Source organism: Triturus cristatus, chromosome 10 (genome assembly GCF_964204655.1).
Source record: "Triturus cristatus chromosome 10, aTriCri1.1, whole genome shotgun sequence".
Lineage (NCBI taxonomy): Eukaryota > Metazoa > Chordata > Amphibia > Caudata > Salamandridae > Triturus > Triturus cristatus.
The window spans coordinates 880,502,462-880,519,712 of record NC_140593.1 but is presented as its reverse complement, the minus strand read 5'-3'; the positions used below and the strand labels follow the sequence as shown (position 1 = coordinate 880,519,712).

Below are 17,251 nucleotides of genomic sequence, written 5' to 3'. Positions count from 1 at the left end.
CTAACCAGGAACACACTCGGCAACTCTGGGCATTAAGCTTGCCTCATCTCTACAATGGCCCCCCACAGACGCCGGCGATGCCTGGTTTCACCTTGGAGATACCCAGAAAGGGACCATCTCACAGGGAAAACCAGGATGGGTTCCCCAGCGGTCTTCAGCGCCAGGATACTCCATGGCGTCACAGTGCGCTTTACAAGTACACCCACATTTACATTTACATTGTTGGTCATGGGTGCAGCGGTGATGCTGTTCCTTGATAGTCACAGTTCGTCTTGCACTTCCTGCTCCTAACACATAGCACTGTGTCTTTTTATGTTTCCAGGGAAGTTGTGAGCATGAAAGAGAGGAACAAATACAAGTTTGTACCAGCCATTCTTCCAAAACAATTTAGCACTTACTTCCAAGGTAAGCATGAAACTAAAACCGAAATATTGTACGTCTGCCTTTTGCAGAAGACCCCTGAAAGCTAAGCGCAGTGCATTTTTAGTGAACCTGACATTTTCCAGCATACAGATGCCTTTGAAATGAAAGTTCATTTCTGGGTCTGATGGCTGCACAGTGAGCTTCCTTCAGGGCTCGTTGGGTAGATGGATCTTCAGCCCACTTGGCCTGGAAAACAGTCACAAGCATGATCAGCATACTTGTCGTATAGGTCCATCTATGATTTGCTGCTATGGTAAGTTTCTGCTCCTGGGTAGTGTGCCAAACCCCAATGTTTCCAAACATTTTGTCTTCTATAACTGCCTGTAAAATCTATGGCTTTTTAGAAAATATATTTGGTAACCTATAATGCAAAATGAATGGTTTGCCAAGATTTAAACCATTTTTTCGGATTGAAAACCCTCCAAAGCCTTGTGTCAGAAGGTTGGACTTGAATGATACACTATTTGATCAGTGCAGTGCATGGACGTCATTTCGAGGTCGTCAGGGGTCGCTGGCATACCCCTTGTGACCCCTGGCACTGCATTTGCGACCCCTAGCGTCAGCAGTGGCAAAATCAGTGGCAGGAACAGAAGCAGCTCGTCCTTATGGACGTCGCTGGGGGCCTCACTCTCCTCAGTTTTTGTCAATTTCTTTATTATATTAATATTGAATAAGATTATATTATTCACTATTAGTTTAATTAAAAATGGAGTACAAATAGATGGATTATGACTTTCCCTGGCAGCTGAGGTAAGTAAAAAAAAACATTTTAAATGTTTGTATGTTGCTTGCAGTTTTGAGTGTTTTTATGTAAGAAAGTTTGTGAATGTGTGAGCATGTGCAGGCAAAGTGTGTGTATGTGTGTGTGTATGTGAATGCGTGTGTAAGTATAAGCATATGTATGTGTGAGTGAAATTAAAGGCCAAGGGGCATGTGAAGTCGCTTCTGCTACCCCTGGAATTTTGGCGATTGATGTCCAAGGTGCAGTGTGGGGTGGCTCTTGTGGTTTGATGGTTTCAAGTTCATCTTTTGTCAAGAAAAGTAGTTTTCATGATCATTAAGAAGGTTCAGTTTCAGTGCAGTGTCTTCACTGATATGAGACTCTATTTGCTAGCCTGTTGCCCTGTGCTACCCTCTCTACTGATTATAGGATTTCAGTGACACGCCCTGAGGTCACAGTAACTATACTGCTGGGCAAATATCATAGACATCTTTAACTAGTGCTTCCATCATCATTACATGGTACCGTACAGTATCCATACTATGCACTCTGACCTGTGGTCCACTAGTATAAGTCCCTCTTTGGCTGCGTCCATAAGAATTTATAAATGCAGTGTATAGATTTTTAGGGCCATTCTTATGTATGTCAACAATTAATGCAAGCTGGAGCTTTGACACGCCCAAGATAAGCTAATGCACAGCATGTGTGGGGCTTTCTGCTGATTAAATGAATGCAGCTTATTACTAATTCTGTAAATTATGGGAAAATATGTAGGACTGAATCCCTGTGGTGAAAACTAGTAGTGTTGGGAAGTTCTAGGGAGGAGAAAATGTGATATCCAAGAAGGATCACAGAAGAAAGCACTGTCCCACAGTTCCATGTGAGGCACCATATGTTAAAAGAAGCACCGATGGAATCAAGGCACGAAGTGATGGGAGATACAGATGGAGAGCAGTTGTGAAGCAAATAAGTCTTTGTAGAGTTTGCTTCTATGTAGATGTCTTCAAAGACTGCTGCCGCATATCCTTAAGGACACTGTGACAGGAGTGAGATCAAGATCGTTTATCAAAGAGAGTGAGGACACTTGTTCTGACAGCTTTCAGAATATCTCAGGGATGGGGGCAATGACCAAACATTAATATTCACCCTGGCCGGTGGCTTAGTGAGGTAACCTTTGCCTATTGTGAATTGTTCTTGGTCAGGCTCCTACAGCATGAATCTACAAAGTACAGGAGCCCACAAGAGGTGAGCCTTGGACTAGAAACACCACACACATTGATGAACCATAGCACACAGCTTGAGAAAACCTGGGGCACTATGAAGAGGGTAAATTTGGACTCCGCAACATAAATATTTGAGAGGCAGTTGTTACTGATTTGAATAATCACATCAATAGGCCATGTCTTTATCTAAAAAAATACTTTTAACAGTAAAGCCTTTGAGAATTTAAGTATTTGTTTTAAAAGACTTCTTCAAGCAACACATGCACAACCTTCTGACGAAGGTCGCCGAGAAAGCTAAAAACATCTTCAAAATAATTTTAAAAAAAATCTTACATCATTTAAAATATTCTTTGAGTCAGTGACGAGGGTCACACAACTCACAAAGCCCCTGAGACAATTGAAAAGGGTGGAAATAATGCATCACTATCTTATTATGGTATTAAAGTAGTTTGCAAAATCTCCACCGTTGGCAATGACAGTCAGGTGGCTACTGCAGTACATTCCGCCATGTGTTTTTAATTACACCTGAAATTAGGAACCTTTTTGAAGTACACTGAAATTAGTTAGATAATTTCCACACATTTATGCCTGGAAAGTTGGTTATTCTTTATTAGAGCCCCCTAAATAAAAGTATAACACCTTTTATCAATACAACTTTCGTCTACTACTTTAACTTCTTAATAAGCACTTTTATAATTGTTTTGGCTAAGCATGCTTTTTTAAGAATAGACTTGTAAAAACATTTACCTATTTACAGCCACAGCATACTAAATGTGTGAATATTATATGTGTGGAGGCAACCTTTAAACTGTGAAATGCTGTTTTAATAATTAATCTCAACTTTCTATCAACCCTACATTACATTTTAGTTAAATAAATACATTTTGGAAATGGCATCAACAGCTTAGGTAGCTAGTCTCAATTAACCCCAAACTTTGTTAATACGAAAATATTCACAAAACAGTCTATAACAAAAACTCCTAAATACCTCTCAGCTTTCAGATACCAATCCTTAGAAGTCCCAAATATTCTTTTAAATTTATAATGGTTATTTAAACATTTCTAACCTGATTTAGGTCTTGGGATACTCCGTCACAAACATGACAGATATCCATTTCGCCGTATTACAAGTGCTAGAGGATATAATGCTCTTGTAATACGGCGGGCGGGATGTCCGTCAAATGGTGAGTGAGTATCCCATCCACCAGGATCGAAATCAGGTCCTAAGTTACTCACGTAGAATATACACTTTTAAAGGAAGCAAGGTACAGTTGTTACCATTGTTAACTAACAAAGCTGATCTCACCTTCTACTAAATTTCATTCCAACATATAAACTAAAAATCGTTTTTTTAAATCAAACTATGCAAATATCTTTTAACTATCAATTTGACAGTGCCAATACAGCAAAGTGGTGACAATGTTTACAGCTTGGTAGTTTTATGAAATTTTAAGTTTTTCAATTCTGAAAAAATTCTACTGGAAGAAAAGGAAGGTGATTGGGCAACCGCGGCTAGATGGTAGAAGTAATATCCCGCACCACTAGATCAGCCAGACATGGTCATGTAGCTGCAAAATTTCCTGCATTTTGCATTCGGTATTAACCAATCTGAAAACAGGGCTTACAGCCATTGAGGACATTTTGGGTTGTTTTACTGGGCTGTAAAACCAACTGAAACATTTTGAATGATTGGTAGCAAATACTGACTTATGTTATTGTGAGTAAAACAGAGGGGCAAACTAGCAGTACAATGTACAGTAGAAGCAAATGCCTCCAACCCCATTGGAAAGTCACTCAGACCAATGCAACCCTACATTATTAAATGTTACCCAAAAAAACAAGATTGCAGTTGAAGGAATAAAATATGAGAATTGAGTTATCTCATTTTCAGTGTTAATTATCAAGAAAAAACGGTGAGAATTTATTATTGTGCGTGACCATTTATGGGCACAAAAAAGATTTATCCCAGTCATTGCAATGCTGAGAACAGGTAGCCAATCCATCTCCTCAAGATGGGGTCCAAAGTTACATTTATGGGGCTGCTCTAGAATTTCTCTCAGATTAGTTTGGTCCATGCGTTCTCAGACAGCAGAGGAGGAATTCCTGGAGTGAGAGAGGGAGAGGAGAAGGGGGTAGAAAGATTGAGCAACCGTGCTGTCAAGCAGGTTTATATGCTAATGCCATTACTAATCTTGCCACTAGTTAGTAAATGTAGTTATTGCCCCTACCTGTCTTTGTGTTATGCCATCTGCAGCTCAGACCTATGAATCGTGGAAAGGCTTATAACTTGCACTATTGACTAGCTCTTTGGTAAGTAATAATTATATATGAAGCAGCCTTACATTTACTTGTATAATTTGTCATATAGAGGCATGTTCAGATAGACCCATGGATAGGTCCCCACTCTCAGGTGAATAAAACACAGGCACAAAAAGGTTTTAATTTCCAGACAGAGCATCAGATCACAGAAAGTGGAGAGAGACGTCTTAAATGGCCAGGACCTCAGCAGGCTGTTAGCACTGAGGAAGGGTCAGTTATGTATTAGAGTAGTTTTGATATGTGACTTACCATGCCTTGTACATGTCAGTCTTCCAAAGGTACAAGCCTCTAAGCCAGACATGTAAATGCTTTTCCCCAACCCTACCACCCATTCACACAATGTCACCCATAACATCTCTAAAACTCCCCTTTTGACTAGTGTGCCTCTAGAATAAATTTGGCTTTATAGGTTGCTTCTTTCTCTTGTGCCTTTCTCATTTTGTACTCTGTCAATATGGTTTCTAAGAAAAAAATCACTGACATTGGCTCATTAAAAGAACTCACAGTCCTGGAACTGAAAGCCAGTGAGATGTGACACCTTCAGGTAGTGTTGTGGAGCTCAAGAGACGTAATATAGAGACTGAGTTGTCTACTTCTCAAGTAGTAGAGTGCAGTGACGGTCTTTCCTGCCTCCTTGATCAAGTGATGTGATTCAGGGCCATTCATCTCTCTGGGCATCAGTTCAATTATCTGCCAAAACTGTGAGTGCTTAGAAATGTATTTGGTCGATCATTAGGTGCTATACACCCAGGCTGCACATCACTTTACCTTTAAGCCTTCTTCTTTTACAGAAACCTTCCAGGATGGGGAGCATCTTCCAGAATTACTCAAGGTGCGACTCATCCATCTTTTTGGCGCCATCATCTCCGGTGTCAAGGTAACATTGGTCTATATGTTGATATTGGGTTCAAGAACCAGAGGCAATAAAAGAACAAATTAGATGACAGATAATAGCTGGAGGCAAAATCGGTGTATTAGCGGTCACCATGCTGTACTTCTCTAATGGCACCAGCTTCCAAACAAAAGCATATTGATTTTGCTCGAGTCTATGGCCTTTTTTCTTCAACTTTACAAGTATATTGGGGCAGTTACCTGTTGGTAGCAGCCAGTGATAAGAGCTAGCATTGTACTGGTCAATTATCCTGACTTATTAAACCTTTCTGTGTTCATTGACCGATAATATTAAATAAATGTGTCAAGCCTTGCATTAGCTACATTCATATAGTTATTTCTACATTGTGCTTGTAATGTAAAGCAAGTCATGCAGCCAGGAGTCTCCTCGGAGGGCGTTTGAGGGAACACAAGTAATACCAGGGCTCAGGAGTATTGAGTGACTGGTTTGTGCTCTAGGATGACTGCAGTACTCTAAGTAGCCATGAACATCAATTATAGGTCACCAGGAGTAGGAGTTTCTACACATGGTGTTCCCTTTGGTCCATCTGGCACATGACCCCTTGTCTATGCAGTCATTAAGACACCAACAGGAAGAGAAAGTTTGTAAGGCTTGTAATTTGTCAACATTATTGCCCTTCCCCTACTCCTTCAGGAGCATATCGGGGATTTGAGGGGCTAAAAGGAGGACAAGAGGTCGGCCCAGTGATGTTTTTGGAGGCCAATAATGTATGGTGTGATTTATACTACATCTTCTATTTTGTTGACGTGACATCTATGCAGGCAGCTGAGACGGGTACGACGGGAAAAACCTTGTATACGATTAAAATGGTTATGTCTAGCTGTAGTGCTGGATCCAGCCCTAGGCATCTAACCAGATTGAGATGCACTGGGAAGCCAGAGGTCTATTTGCAAAACGTTTTGGGTTATGGTTATTTACTAATTCAGTTTGAAAGAGGCGGACTTTCAGGTCTCTTTGGAGCTTCAGGAAGTCTTTCTGACACCCTAAGTGTGTGTGAATGCTGTTCCATAGGGAAGGACCTTAGAAATAGTGATCTGCTGCTTAGTCCTTTGTATCTATAAGGTGAAATGGCAAAGAGGGTAGGGTTGGCTAACTTCAAACTCCTGGTTGATTGGAATGGTTGGAAAAATATCAAGGTGTGCAACCAAGCAATATATTTTTTGAGGCTGGGCATGATATGATTTCGAAACATCAGGTTGAATGTGAACCAAGTCTCATGTGGTTGTGCTCTCTAGAGTTTGTAAAGGTCACTTTCAAAGGAGCCGTGTGTAGACGGTGTTGCAGTAGTACGCATGGTAGGTGACCACTATGAAAATTAGTGTTTGTTGAGGAAGGTGTAGCTGAGCATAGACTTGACATTAGGGAGGAAAAAAAATGTGTGTGATTTCATTGTACAAGTCACTGTAAAACAACATTGCAAGGTTACTTGTGTTCTAGACTGACATTATGGGTAGGGACATTGAGTCTGCCAAGTAATGGCAATGGTGAGACATTCTCTGGGCCCAGGAGTGGAATTTCAGTGCTCTAGCCATTAAGGTGCAGCCAATTTAGCTTCATTCATTGCTCAGCATCTTTAAAACAAGTTGCCACTTCCTAGGGTCCACAGATCCTACCTCTAATGTGCAGTGGATCTGGGTGTCAGAGCATACACATGTTGGCAGATATAGGGAGCTTCCAAGATATGGATTAATAGGATCCTATGTTTGTGGAAAATGATCATAGTGAGTAATGTAACATGTTTGAATTCACTTTCAAAGGTAGTGATGTCAGGCAGATATGGCTCTAACTAGACATGCTGGTTAGCATTGCTGAAGCAGAATGTGAACCATGAAAGAGCGCTTTCACCAACTCCGACATATAGGCTCAATAAGCACTTTCATATTCCGTAAGTGTTACCTTTGAACCTCATACTGTCCAGTTCACTCTGTTTATTAAGCCTTGTACAGATCAGTTGTCCAGGCTAACTAATCTTTGTTATTTCCTCTTCACGTCACTCATGAAGCCATGTGAGATCCAATTGTCTTGGGTCCATTTGCCTTGTAATGTGAAGTTGACTTGCCTTGCAAAGTTTATGTTGTAATCATTTCCAACCATAGTGGCCAATGAAAGAAGGGACCCTGCGCTCGGGTTTGTCAATGATTTACTGAAAACTTAAAAAATGTGACATAAAGAAATGTATTTTCTTCTTACAAGCTAAGGATGAAAAGCTTGGGAGAGTGCAGAATTAAAAAAATAAAATATATGATAAACATTTTTGCCTTTGTTATGGGCATTAAATATTCTTTCTTTTTTGGTGTTAAAATATAGGAGCTGATTTAGATGCCAATGCAACGGCAAGAGTGTTCCTTCCCCACAAACATTGTGGCACCACCATAGGTTTGGCTACGCGCTGATTACTCCGTCACCGGCATAGCCAAACTCCTCTGGCGGCCCTTACTGCGTTGAGCCAACAGAGATTTAGCAATGTGTCCATCTGACCCAATTAGGATGGGTGGACTTATAGCCATTTTTTCACTGTCCATCACTGCCAACCAAACCCTGGCGATAAGACAGTAAAAAACACAAAACGCCCCCCTTGCCATGGGAGGTGACCTCCCTTGGTGAGGGGACCATTATCTTTTTTTTATTTTTCAAAAAGAATATCCTGCTTTGGGATCTTCTCTTTAAAAATGAAAAAGAAAACCGTTTGGCGCAAGGCTCTATTATGTCGATGGGGCCCTACACCAAACTGCATGCAGAAACTACCATGCCTGCGGTTTCTGCCAAGACAAAAAACCGCCAACTTGCCGGTCATTTCTAATTTTGGCGGGCGGCATCTCTGTCAGGGTGACGGAATAATGTACTCCTTTGCCCTGGCGGAGAAACAGACACCCACCGATAAATAAATAATCCCCATCGTTCTTTATTTCTTTAGATTGAAAGTTGATTTGCAAAGAAGTAAGATCTACACTTAAAGTGAATATGTAGTAGTTGTTCTGTTGCTTAGGGCAGACAAGTCTTTTAACTGGCATTGCAGTTAAATATTTGATCTACAAATGGATAACCGTCATCACTGAGAGGAACTTAGCGTAGAGCGTAGGTGCACCTAACACCAGCTTTGGTTACCACAGTATTGCTGCTTTGCTTTCCAATTGTTTTCACCAGTGAAACTCCTGATCCCGTAAGAGGAAGTTTGCTTTCAGCCATTACTAATTAATGTATCCCTTTGTGCCTGTTATCTTTACTTTTTTTATAACTTGCTGCAGCCTTGAATTTTCAGTGTATGTTGTTTGAAAAATGCATACCGAGTTTTCAATAGGGATTGAAGGTTGTGTGGTGCCAGTGCCACTAATGTCATCTGGCAAGGAATTTCCACTAGGATCTGAGGAAATGAAAACAGTGGGGAGAGGATCACTCTGCCTGTCTGCCCACACCAGTGCACCCCATGCATTCTGCTAGATGTAGACCTCAATAGTGTTCATACTCCGAATTAATCAATGGTTTTTCAACCCGTGCTAGCACAACAAGTGCTGGATACCCTTGGACACGTGTTTCGAGCTATTTGGCCCTCATCAACTTGCTGTTTGCTTGGGGATTCTTGACAAGCTGCTTGCAGCATGTCTGGGTCGCTGTACCAATCCAAGCTCATTGCTGCACCATCAAAGTTTATCTATCCACATGCTTTTGAAGAGTGGGGGAGGAAAGGACACTTCATGTGTGCCTTCACCGATTTGAGGCAATTCTACTACTGGCCACAGAGCATGTGTTGATTAGTAGCTATTGCCGTTCACAATACTATATATGTGTTGGATTATATTCTTACATGCTGTAGTCATAAAGTCATTTTACAGATAGTGTTTTTATTTTCGGGTAATTGTGGCACCTGACTGCTTTAGAGATTACTTTGCTATTAAATTCACTGAGCATGAGTACTTATCTTTGATTTTTTTAAAACATTTTTTTTTCAGCAAAATGCACTACTTCTCATCACACCAGCCACGGTGGAAGTCCTGATGCTGGTCCTCAGGCGCTGGTGTTGCTTGGGAAATAGGGACCCCACAGACAACCGCTTGCTGCAGCTGACCCTAAAAAGCCTGATAGCCATAGTCCATATCCTACACAGCAGCTGCCCATCACAACGGCAGGTGGAGATCAGGACAATTTTGGACAGCTATTTTAGGGTCCTCAACTCGGATCGTCCTGTAGCCTGCATGGATGATGGTGCTGCGTGCCAGTGGGAAGAAGGGCTCCTGACTCTCAGGATCGGCATGCTCAGTACGTATACCTGTGGGCGTGTGGGTCTGAATATCTGTTGTCGGTCTGAAGTTAAAAAATCAACACAATTGGCAAAAGTGCGCATTTGGGTCATTGGTGTACACAAGATTATTAGATTGAAAAGCAGCAAGATCGGAGTGACACGTAGATGCATTGGTTTAGCTGTTAAGTTATTTTGTCTCTTACCACCATTGTGCAGATGACAGGATGTTGTAGGATGTGCCTGGGAATGGAAGTGGCTAGGTTTGATCTTCACTCCAGTGGCAGTTTTATTGAGGACAGGTTGCGTAACAGCAGTACAGAGAGGCTCAGAGTCCCCCACATCTGGATGTTGTAGTTTGCTACATCAATTTTCCCTGTTAGCATTTCTGACCCCTTTGGTGGCTTGTTTGTGATTTAAGAGCATCCTGAAAGATTTCAATATAGGCATGGTCTATAATTAGATTATAAGGATGACCAGCAACTCCCACTTCTTATAGATTCATCACAACTAGGTCAATTTTATCCTCTGTTTTATACTGTTTCGTCAATGTCTCCAATAAATTATTTTTACTCACTTTCATTAAATTGTACCAGTGTCATGGTGTACTGTGGCCTCATTTCTCATGGTTTTGGTTGACCTAGATCTGCCATAATGACCTTTTTAAAACCTCGTTTGTCTGTCGTTCTCCACTCCTGCAGGGATTGAATTCTGGCCAATCGTTGGCCAGACCTTGACCAATTAAACACATGACAGTAAATGATGTACTGTAACTGGCCCCAACCTAGGGCAAAATTCGGACAGATAAGGAGGATCAGCTAGACTCTTATCCTTGGACACAGATGTCAGTCTTGAGGCTTTTTATAATTGATCTTGAGTGTCTCCACTGAAGTCTAGTCTCATCTTTCACCACCATATCATGGACTTCAGTTCCTGTTGCAGGGCCGGCTTTAGCGCTGATGGCACCAGGTGCGACGATCTTAATTGCCCCCATGCCCTCCTCCTCGGATTCCCTAACTACCACGTGGCAAAAGTATCCATGCCTCTGATCTCTCCATAGCCCCTCTCTCACATGTATTTAAGTTGTTTTAAAGCATTGGTAAAGACTGGCTTTACAAATCCACTCAGCTACCCACATAAAATACAGCTCTGTTCTTTGCAGCAGGTGTATTAATCCTCTGCGCTACTTTATGGCGAGTCAAAACTGCCACTAGGGGTATCTTTGTCACAACTGATCAGGCCCCATTCCATGCCTGCAATCTCCTGCTCCTCTGGAGAGACTCAGGGTTGATGTCCGCCACTGGCAAGCCCTTCTGCTTTCACTTCTTGGCAGGACAGCACTGTTTAATGGGATGGCCCTGCCGAGATTTTTATATATACTGCAGAATACACCATTTTTGGTTCAAGACTCATATTTCACCTCAATAAATAGTGAGGTGAGCTCACTGCTGTGGGATGGTGGCCCACCAAAGATTGCACTTAATAAACTGACCCGTGGATGGTACGATGGTGAGATCGCATTCCCACATATCCAGATGTACTATAGGGCAGCTCAGATTGCAACCATCAATCAATGGGTCCATCAGCCGTCAACTGAACCAGCGTACCAAATGGATAGGCTGGTAATGCAACTGAGAGGGTATCTGCATGCACAATATTCTGACCCACGAAGACTCACTCTCGAGGGTCCCACAGCGGTGAATATTCATCAATAGCATGAGTCTCTCTCCAAATTAGGATGGAAAAATAAATTCACCAAGGCTACACCACTCTGGGAAGCATAACAACTTAGGACAGCAGGCCTTAGAAAACTTTTCACTCAATGGGATTTAATCGGAATTTCCAGATTGGGTGATCTATATGCAAGTAGTGGAATGATCTCCTTCGAAAACCTACAGAAACCATATGATATGGCCAAGATGGAATATTTCCTATATCTGCAGATCCGTCATGCTATACAGGCAGCAGTGCCCAAGGGAACTGAACTCCCGGAGTCATTGCCTCTGGAGTGTAGACTCCTCAAGGAACATCTCTCCCAAAAAGCAATCTCACTAACGTATAAAAAGATAATCAACAACTTACCCGACTCTCTCGTAGTGTTGAGAGATTGCTGGAGTGTGGACATCCCAGACTTGCACGAGGGAGGAATGGCCAGAGGCTCTGACCTCTCTGAGGGAGGTAGCGATAAGGGCCCGGTTTAGACTAGTCCAAATCAAAATATTACATAGAACATACATTTCATGCACCACACTTGTGAAGATGGGTCGTAGAGCAATGTCGAGAGATTCAGCTCTATTGGCAGGCAGTGGGTGACAGTATGTCGGGGATGGTGGGAGAATTGCTCCGGATATCGCTTAAGTGGTGCCTTTTGAATGTGTGGGAGGACACAGACCTAGGGCGGGCAGACCAAACCTGGGTAACTCTGGGATTTATGCTGGCCAAAAGAAACATAGCGTGTCATTGGGGGGCCTCTTCCCCGCCTCTATAGGGGGGCTGGAAAAAAGACATGGACTGGTGCATTGTGGCGGAGAAAATGGTTTATACGCAAAGAGGCTGCCTGAAATAATGGGGAAAAATCTGGGACAAATGGAATGTATTTAGGGGGAGTCCGTGTGCGCCCCTGGTGGGAGTTACTCCTCTGGCCTTGGCTCAAGCAGAAACAATTTGATTCTGCCAGTATTCCAGGTAACAAGGAGGGGGACAGCCCTGCATGGCCCAGGAGTAATGTACGGGGGTGGAAGTTCTGCCAACGATTAATGATGCTTGGAAGTTTCATGATGTACTGCCATAATTTGTGTCATGTTACAATAAAAAGATAATACAAACAAAAAAAATACTGCCACTAGACAAACTCCAATCTCTGTCTGTCTGACAGGAACATTAATCACAAGAGTGAGCTTGACTTTTTTTGTATTGTTGCCTGAAAGGTTGGCACTCAAGGAACTCTGCAGCAGGTGCTTTTAAATCTGAAGATATTTCTAAACACAACCCCCCCCAAAGGTCAGTGCTCTGGCCGCACTGCCCTACCAGATCATCAGACTTCAATATGCACAAAATTCAGCCCTACTCCTCATCCTTGGCTTGGTCATAAGCTAAGACGTCATTCCAGAAATCATCACCTGCTAGTGGTCGAGGAAAGTGTCACCTTCAGAATGCTCTGCCTCTTATTTGGCTCAGCACCCATATACAGAGAAAACAAAAGCTAGTGCCTTCCAAGCCTTTCAGCTCAAATTACATCAACCTCCTCCCATTCACTAAAACAAATTGCAAGATGCTGCATCTTGCCTGTGGAACAACCTCCCTCAACCCTTATGCAACCCCAACAATATCCTTGTATTCAGAAAACAATTGAAAAGATGCCTATTCAAACCCCCCCTCTTATCTCTCGTGATTTCTCCACGTCTTGCTTTCTCACTGGTGCTTGGAAGCGTTTCAGTTATACAGTGTGCGGTATACAAATTGTAAAAGATAAATAAATAAAGGCAACAAGCTACATACTGAATGTTGTAAAAAATATCTTCTTATACATAAATGAATAAATGTGGAAACAGAGTTTATCAGTGTTAAAAAAAGTTTCCTTGATTGTTTGTAATGTCCCCATTGTGTTTAATAGGAAAATTGATCACAGAAGGAACTGTGTAGCACAGGCTTGAAACCTTTGGCTCCATTGCCATGGCAAACATCTTACACGTTCTAGACGAAAAGCTACATCTGTCTGTTGTGATCATGCATGATGATGGAATGGATTTTTTTTTTACAAAGTCTATATGGTGATATGAGAACTTGCATCAAGCCTCAGGCTCTGCAAGGACAGCAGCTTCAGCTAGGGAAGATCAGTGACTTGACATACTCCTATGTTACTTGTCTGGGAATTTGTTTGACCTAACCATCAGCCTAGTTCACCTTACTCTATAGGGTTGGTAATAGGATTTTCCTCATGTCCTGGACCATGGTTACCGTGTGATGCTCAAAGTACACAAGTTGCTATTATGACTTAGTTTAGAAGAGTATATTCTGCTCATGTTCTCATTTCCCTTCCAACTGTTCCTCCTATCTCACTTGTCCCTCAACCAGGTGCTATTCCCGAAATGTTGAACTGTGGAGACCGGCCTGTTCTACAAGCACTGTTCCTGAGCAACAACTGCTTTGAGCATATCATCAGGCTGATTCAGAACAGCAAGGTAATGTGGCCTAGGGCTTCAAAATGGTCCAGGATAACTTGGGTAGCGGTCCGGGAAGGGTGGGGGGGGGGGGGGGGGTGAAGGTAGGTTTCAGGAATTATACAAAAATTGACTGGATTACTTTTCCCACTGTATGGGTGGCTTTTAATGTAGGGAATCTATTTGAAGCATGTGTGTTAACAGTATTTCAGCTTTGTGGCACTGTAAAAACACAAATGTGACAGTTACCCATCTCAGGGTAGTCATTGTTTTAATTTAAAAGGCTTACAAACCCTCCCCCAATCATCTAACTTCTTTGTATATGGTTATCTTAATCCAACAATGAGCAGTATATGCAACAACATCCAAATAATTTTCTGTTCTGGATGAACACTAAGAATTCTTCCAATCAGGGGAAAGGTTCTCTTGCCAGTTCATTTAAAATTTTCAAGATTCAGATTTGTACTTTCAAAATGTGGACTGTGGAAACTGCATAATTCAAGAGAAAAACCTCAAACTACCATTTGGGATGTGAAAAGAATCACCCAAGTTCCATGTTGGAAAATTCAAGGTTGATAGTTGTGGGCCACATTCAAAGTTTTATCAGTGCAAGACCACCCTGCCTTCCCCACATGATTTAGATTGTATATTGTGCTGGATAATCCATTTTAATGTATAAACCCGCTCATAGTACAATGGTAATCTGAAATACCAGCATGTACAGTAATGGGTGTGTGAACATTCTCTGATTAGTTCAACACTCGCTCACTGATCTCTTCAACCTTCATCCACTGTCTAAAACAGTGACTTCTGTCCCAACAAGGGAAGCAATTCAATGTAAAAAAATATTATTTCCTTCATCTCAAAAGTTGAAAATAAGATTTTAATTTGAAATGCCTCTGTGTCTCTTTAATTCTTTGTGCTTTTGATTAAATGGGTGCAGTTAAGTGGGGAAAGGGGTGAAGCAACTCTCTAGAATATAAGATGTTTCTTAAAAGTGTTAATTATTATTACAGTGGGTTTACAGAGAGGACAGGAGATAAAGATACACACCTGTTATATGTGTTATGGGAAGATTTCCCAGTTCCCCTTGCCTAACATGTTCTGGTTGTCTCTGCCTAACCATCCTTTTCGAGACCCCTCCTTACTGAAACATATCAGGCCATTCTGCCTTTGGTAGGTAGGTAGAACTGTGCCCCATTTCCTATGGGCTGTGGCATAAGGCAAAATTAAATTGTCTCCTGCTAAATTAGGTTATGTGTAATGAGATTCCTGCATCTTACAGATTTTAATAAATCTTAGGCATAGCAAAGTCCTACAGGACTCTGCGTCCCTATATTGGGAAACCAACTAACAGTTTGAACTGTTTGTGGAATGCTATCTTTTATATCCAAATGGATATGCTCTCTGTTGGTTGAAATTAAGTTTTAAATAAAAGGGCAGATGAACAGAAGTTATGGATGGTTTATTATACTTTACTTGATGAATAATGTATTGCCCCATAATTAGGTATCTCTATTCAGTTCATAAAAATGCCAAGAAACAGTGAGGACGCCCTTTTCTTCCCTGTCCTTTTCCTATCCCACCAATGTAACTCAATATCCTGTCCATGATTACCAATGCTCCTTGTGGTATATAACGATACCTTCAAACCAGGGTGCTGGATGTAAGAGTTGGACCCACAGTGAACAAAACAGGGAAGAACAGATCGTCTGGACGAACTATATTAGCCAGGAAGGGGGACTGTTGTAATTGTCTGGGATTCTGAAAGCTGTAACCTGTATCGTTGAGATACTGAAGTACAATTCTGACGGGCTAGTTGAACACTCAAAAAGCATTTTGGAGTTCCAGATTTACTGTGGGTTCTTTGGGAATGTTAAACCTTTTAGAACTCTCCACAAAAAGTAATAGCAATCATACACAAGTAATTGGACTTCGGAACAGTGTGCCAATCAGGTAAATTCTGACTGTTGTGTCTATATAGGCATCTACAGACAAAATTCAGATTGACCAGCTGGAAGCCGAATTGGTTTTTCAAAACTTTGTTCCCAGATGTGCAGATTCCTGATTGCAAATTTTAATATTCAGAGTGAGCAATATCAATTTTAAAAATGGGTCCATTGCTATGCCTTTAAGTGTTCATGCAAAGATCCAACTTGACAATTCGCCATCCAAACCTGCATGCTTAAAGCACTTGGACGTTTCATTTATAAATGTATTTATGATGGAAAAGCTCGAGAAAGTAAAAGGAAGTAACAGAGAATTGAGCCGATATTTTGATATAAGTTCAGACATTGGTTTCTGATGTGGAAGTGTTGAACTATGAATATTAGTGTTAAAAGGTTTTGCCATGGTTGAAACACTGAAATCAATCCTTCGATGTACAATAAAGTCCCAGACATCAAGATAAAATCTGTTTGATGTTAATGAAACTCTGCTACGTTTCTATGTATTTGTAGAGTAGTGACCTAGTTAGAGCACAACAGAGTTCTAACATTGAGAATTCTTGACAGTTACATTCTACATTTTTATTTTGTTTGTTAAATTAGAAGCTTTAAGTGTTTTATTGTGTAGAAAGCCCTCCTCCCTTCTTTGCTGTGTTTCTTGTACTATGTTAACTGCATTGATGTATCTTTTGTAGTCTATTGGGGGGGGGCAAAGGATCGGGGAGTAGCAAACTGTTGGGCATTATCCTGGATTTTTCTTTCATAGCCCAGTTTCCAGGGAGTATTGCTGTGCTGGAGATGCTTTACATGTTTTTGCTGCAGGAGCTGCCTGTGCTGAGGGGTGTACCCTCTCCACCAGAACCCTTTGTATGGTGTGGATCCTACGTGTACCCCTAATGTTACCTGCTGCATACCTTACTGTCTGATGTGTTTTGCTGAATCCATGCTCCTGTTGCCTGACATGACTTTTCTAACCCCGTTTCCTGACAGTTCTACCTGCGTGGTAGCTGCCGTAAGCCGGAGGAGGGCGGGAGTGATCTCGCCACTCGATTGCTCACCGAAATCGATATCCAAAAGGTATTGCATGCTGCTTATGGGATAATGGAAACTCTTCCTTTCACTTTCTTCTGCTTCTACGGGAACCCGTGATGTCAGCAGGCTATTAAATAATTTCACAAAAATATGTTAAAAAAACAGTGACCATTCACGTGACACTCTCAACAAACTGCCTCTTGCCATTTAAATTTAACTGTCTTAGTGCAGCTGTTTTAGATCACGGAATATTGATTTTAACTATTTGCATAGGCACTAC

General features: G+C 41.5%; 1 protein-coding gene across 6 annotated transcripts in view; it reads left to right on the top strand.

Annotated features, from left to right (window-relative positions):
- Positions 1–17,251, top strand: part of NBEAL2 (neurobeachin like 2) — a 737,578-nt gene that overhangs the window by 409,919 nt on the left and 310,408 nt on the right. For 4 of the 6 annotated variants that reach the window (XM_085628556.1, XM_085628554.1, XM_085628553.1 and 1 more), the window contains exons 6-10: positions 323–405; positions 5,478–5,563; positions 9,547–9,853; positions 13,908–14,014; positions 16,930–17,016. In XM_085628556.1, the coding sequence (XP_085484682.1) occupies positions 323–405; positions 5,478–5,563; positions 9,547–9,853; positions 13,908–14,014; positions 16,930–17,016 (670 nt within the window). The remainder of the gene's footprint in view (positions 1–322; positions 406–5,477; positions 5,564–9,546; positions 9,854–13,907; positions 14,015–16,929; positions 17,017–17,251) is intronic. The other 2 variants (XM_085628557.1, XM_085628555.1) reach the window with 1 other exon arrangement.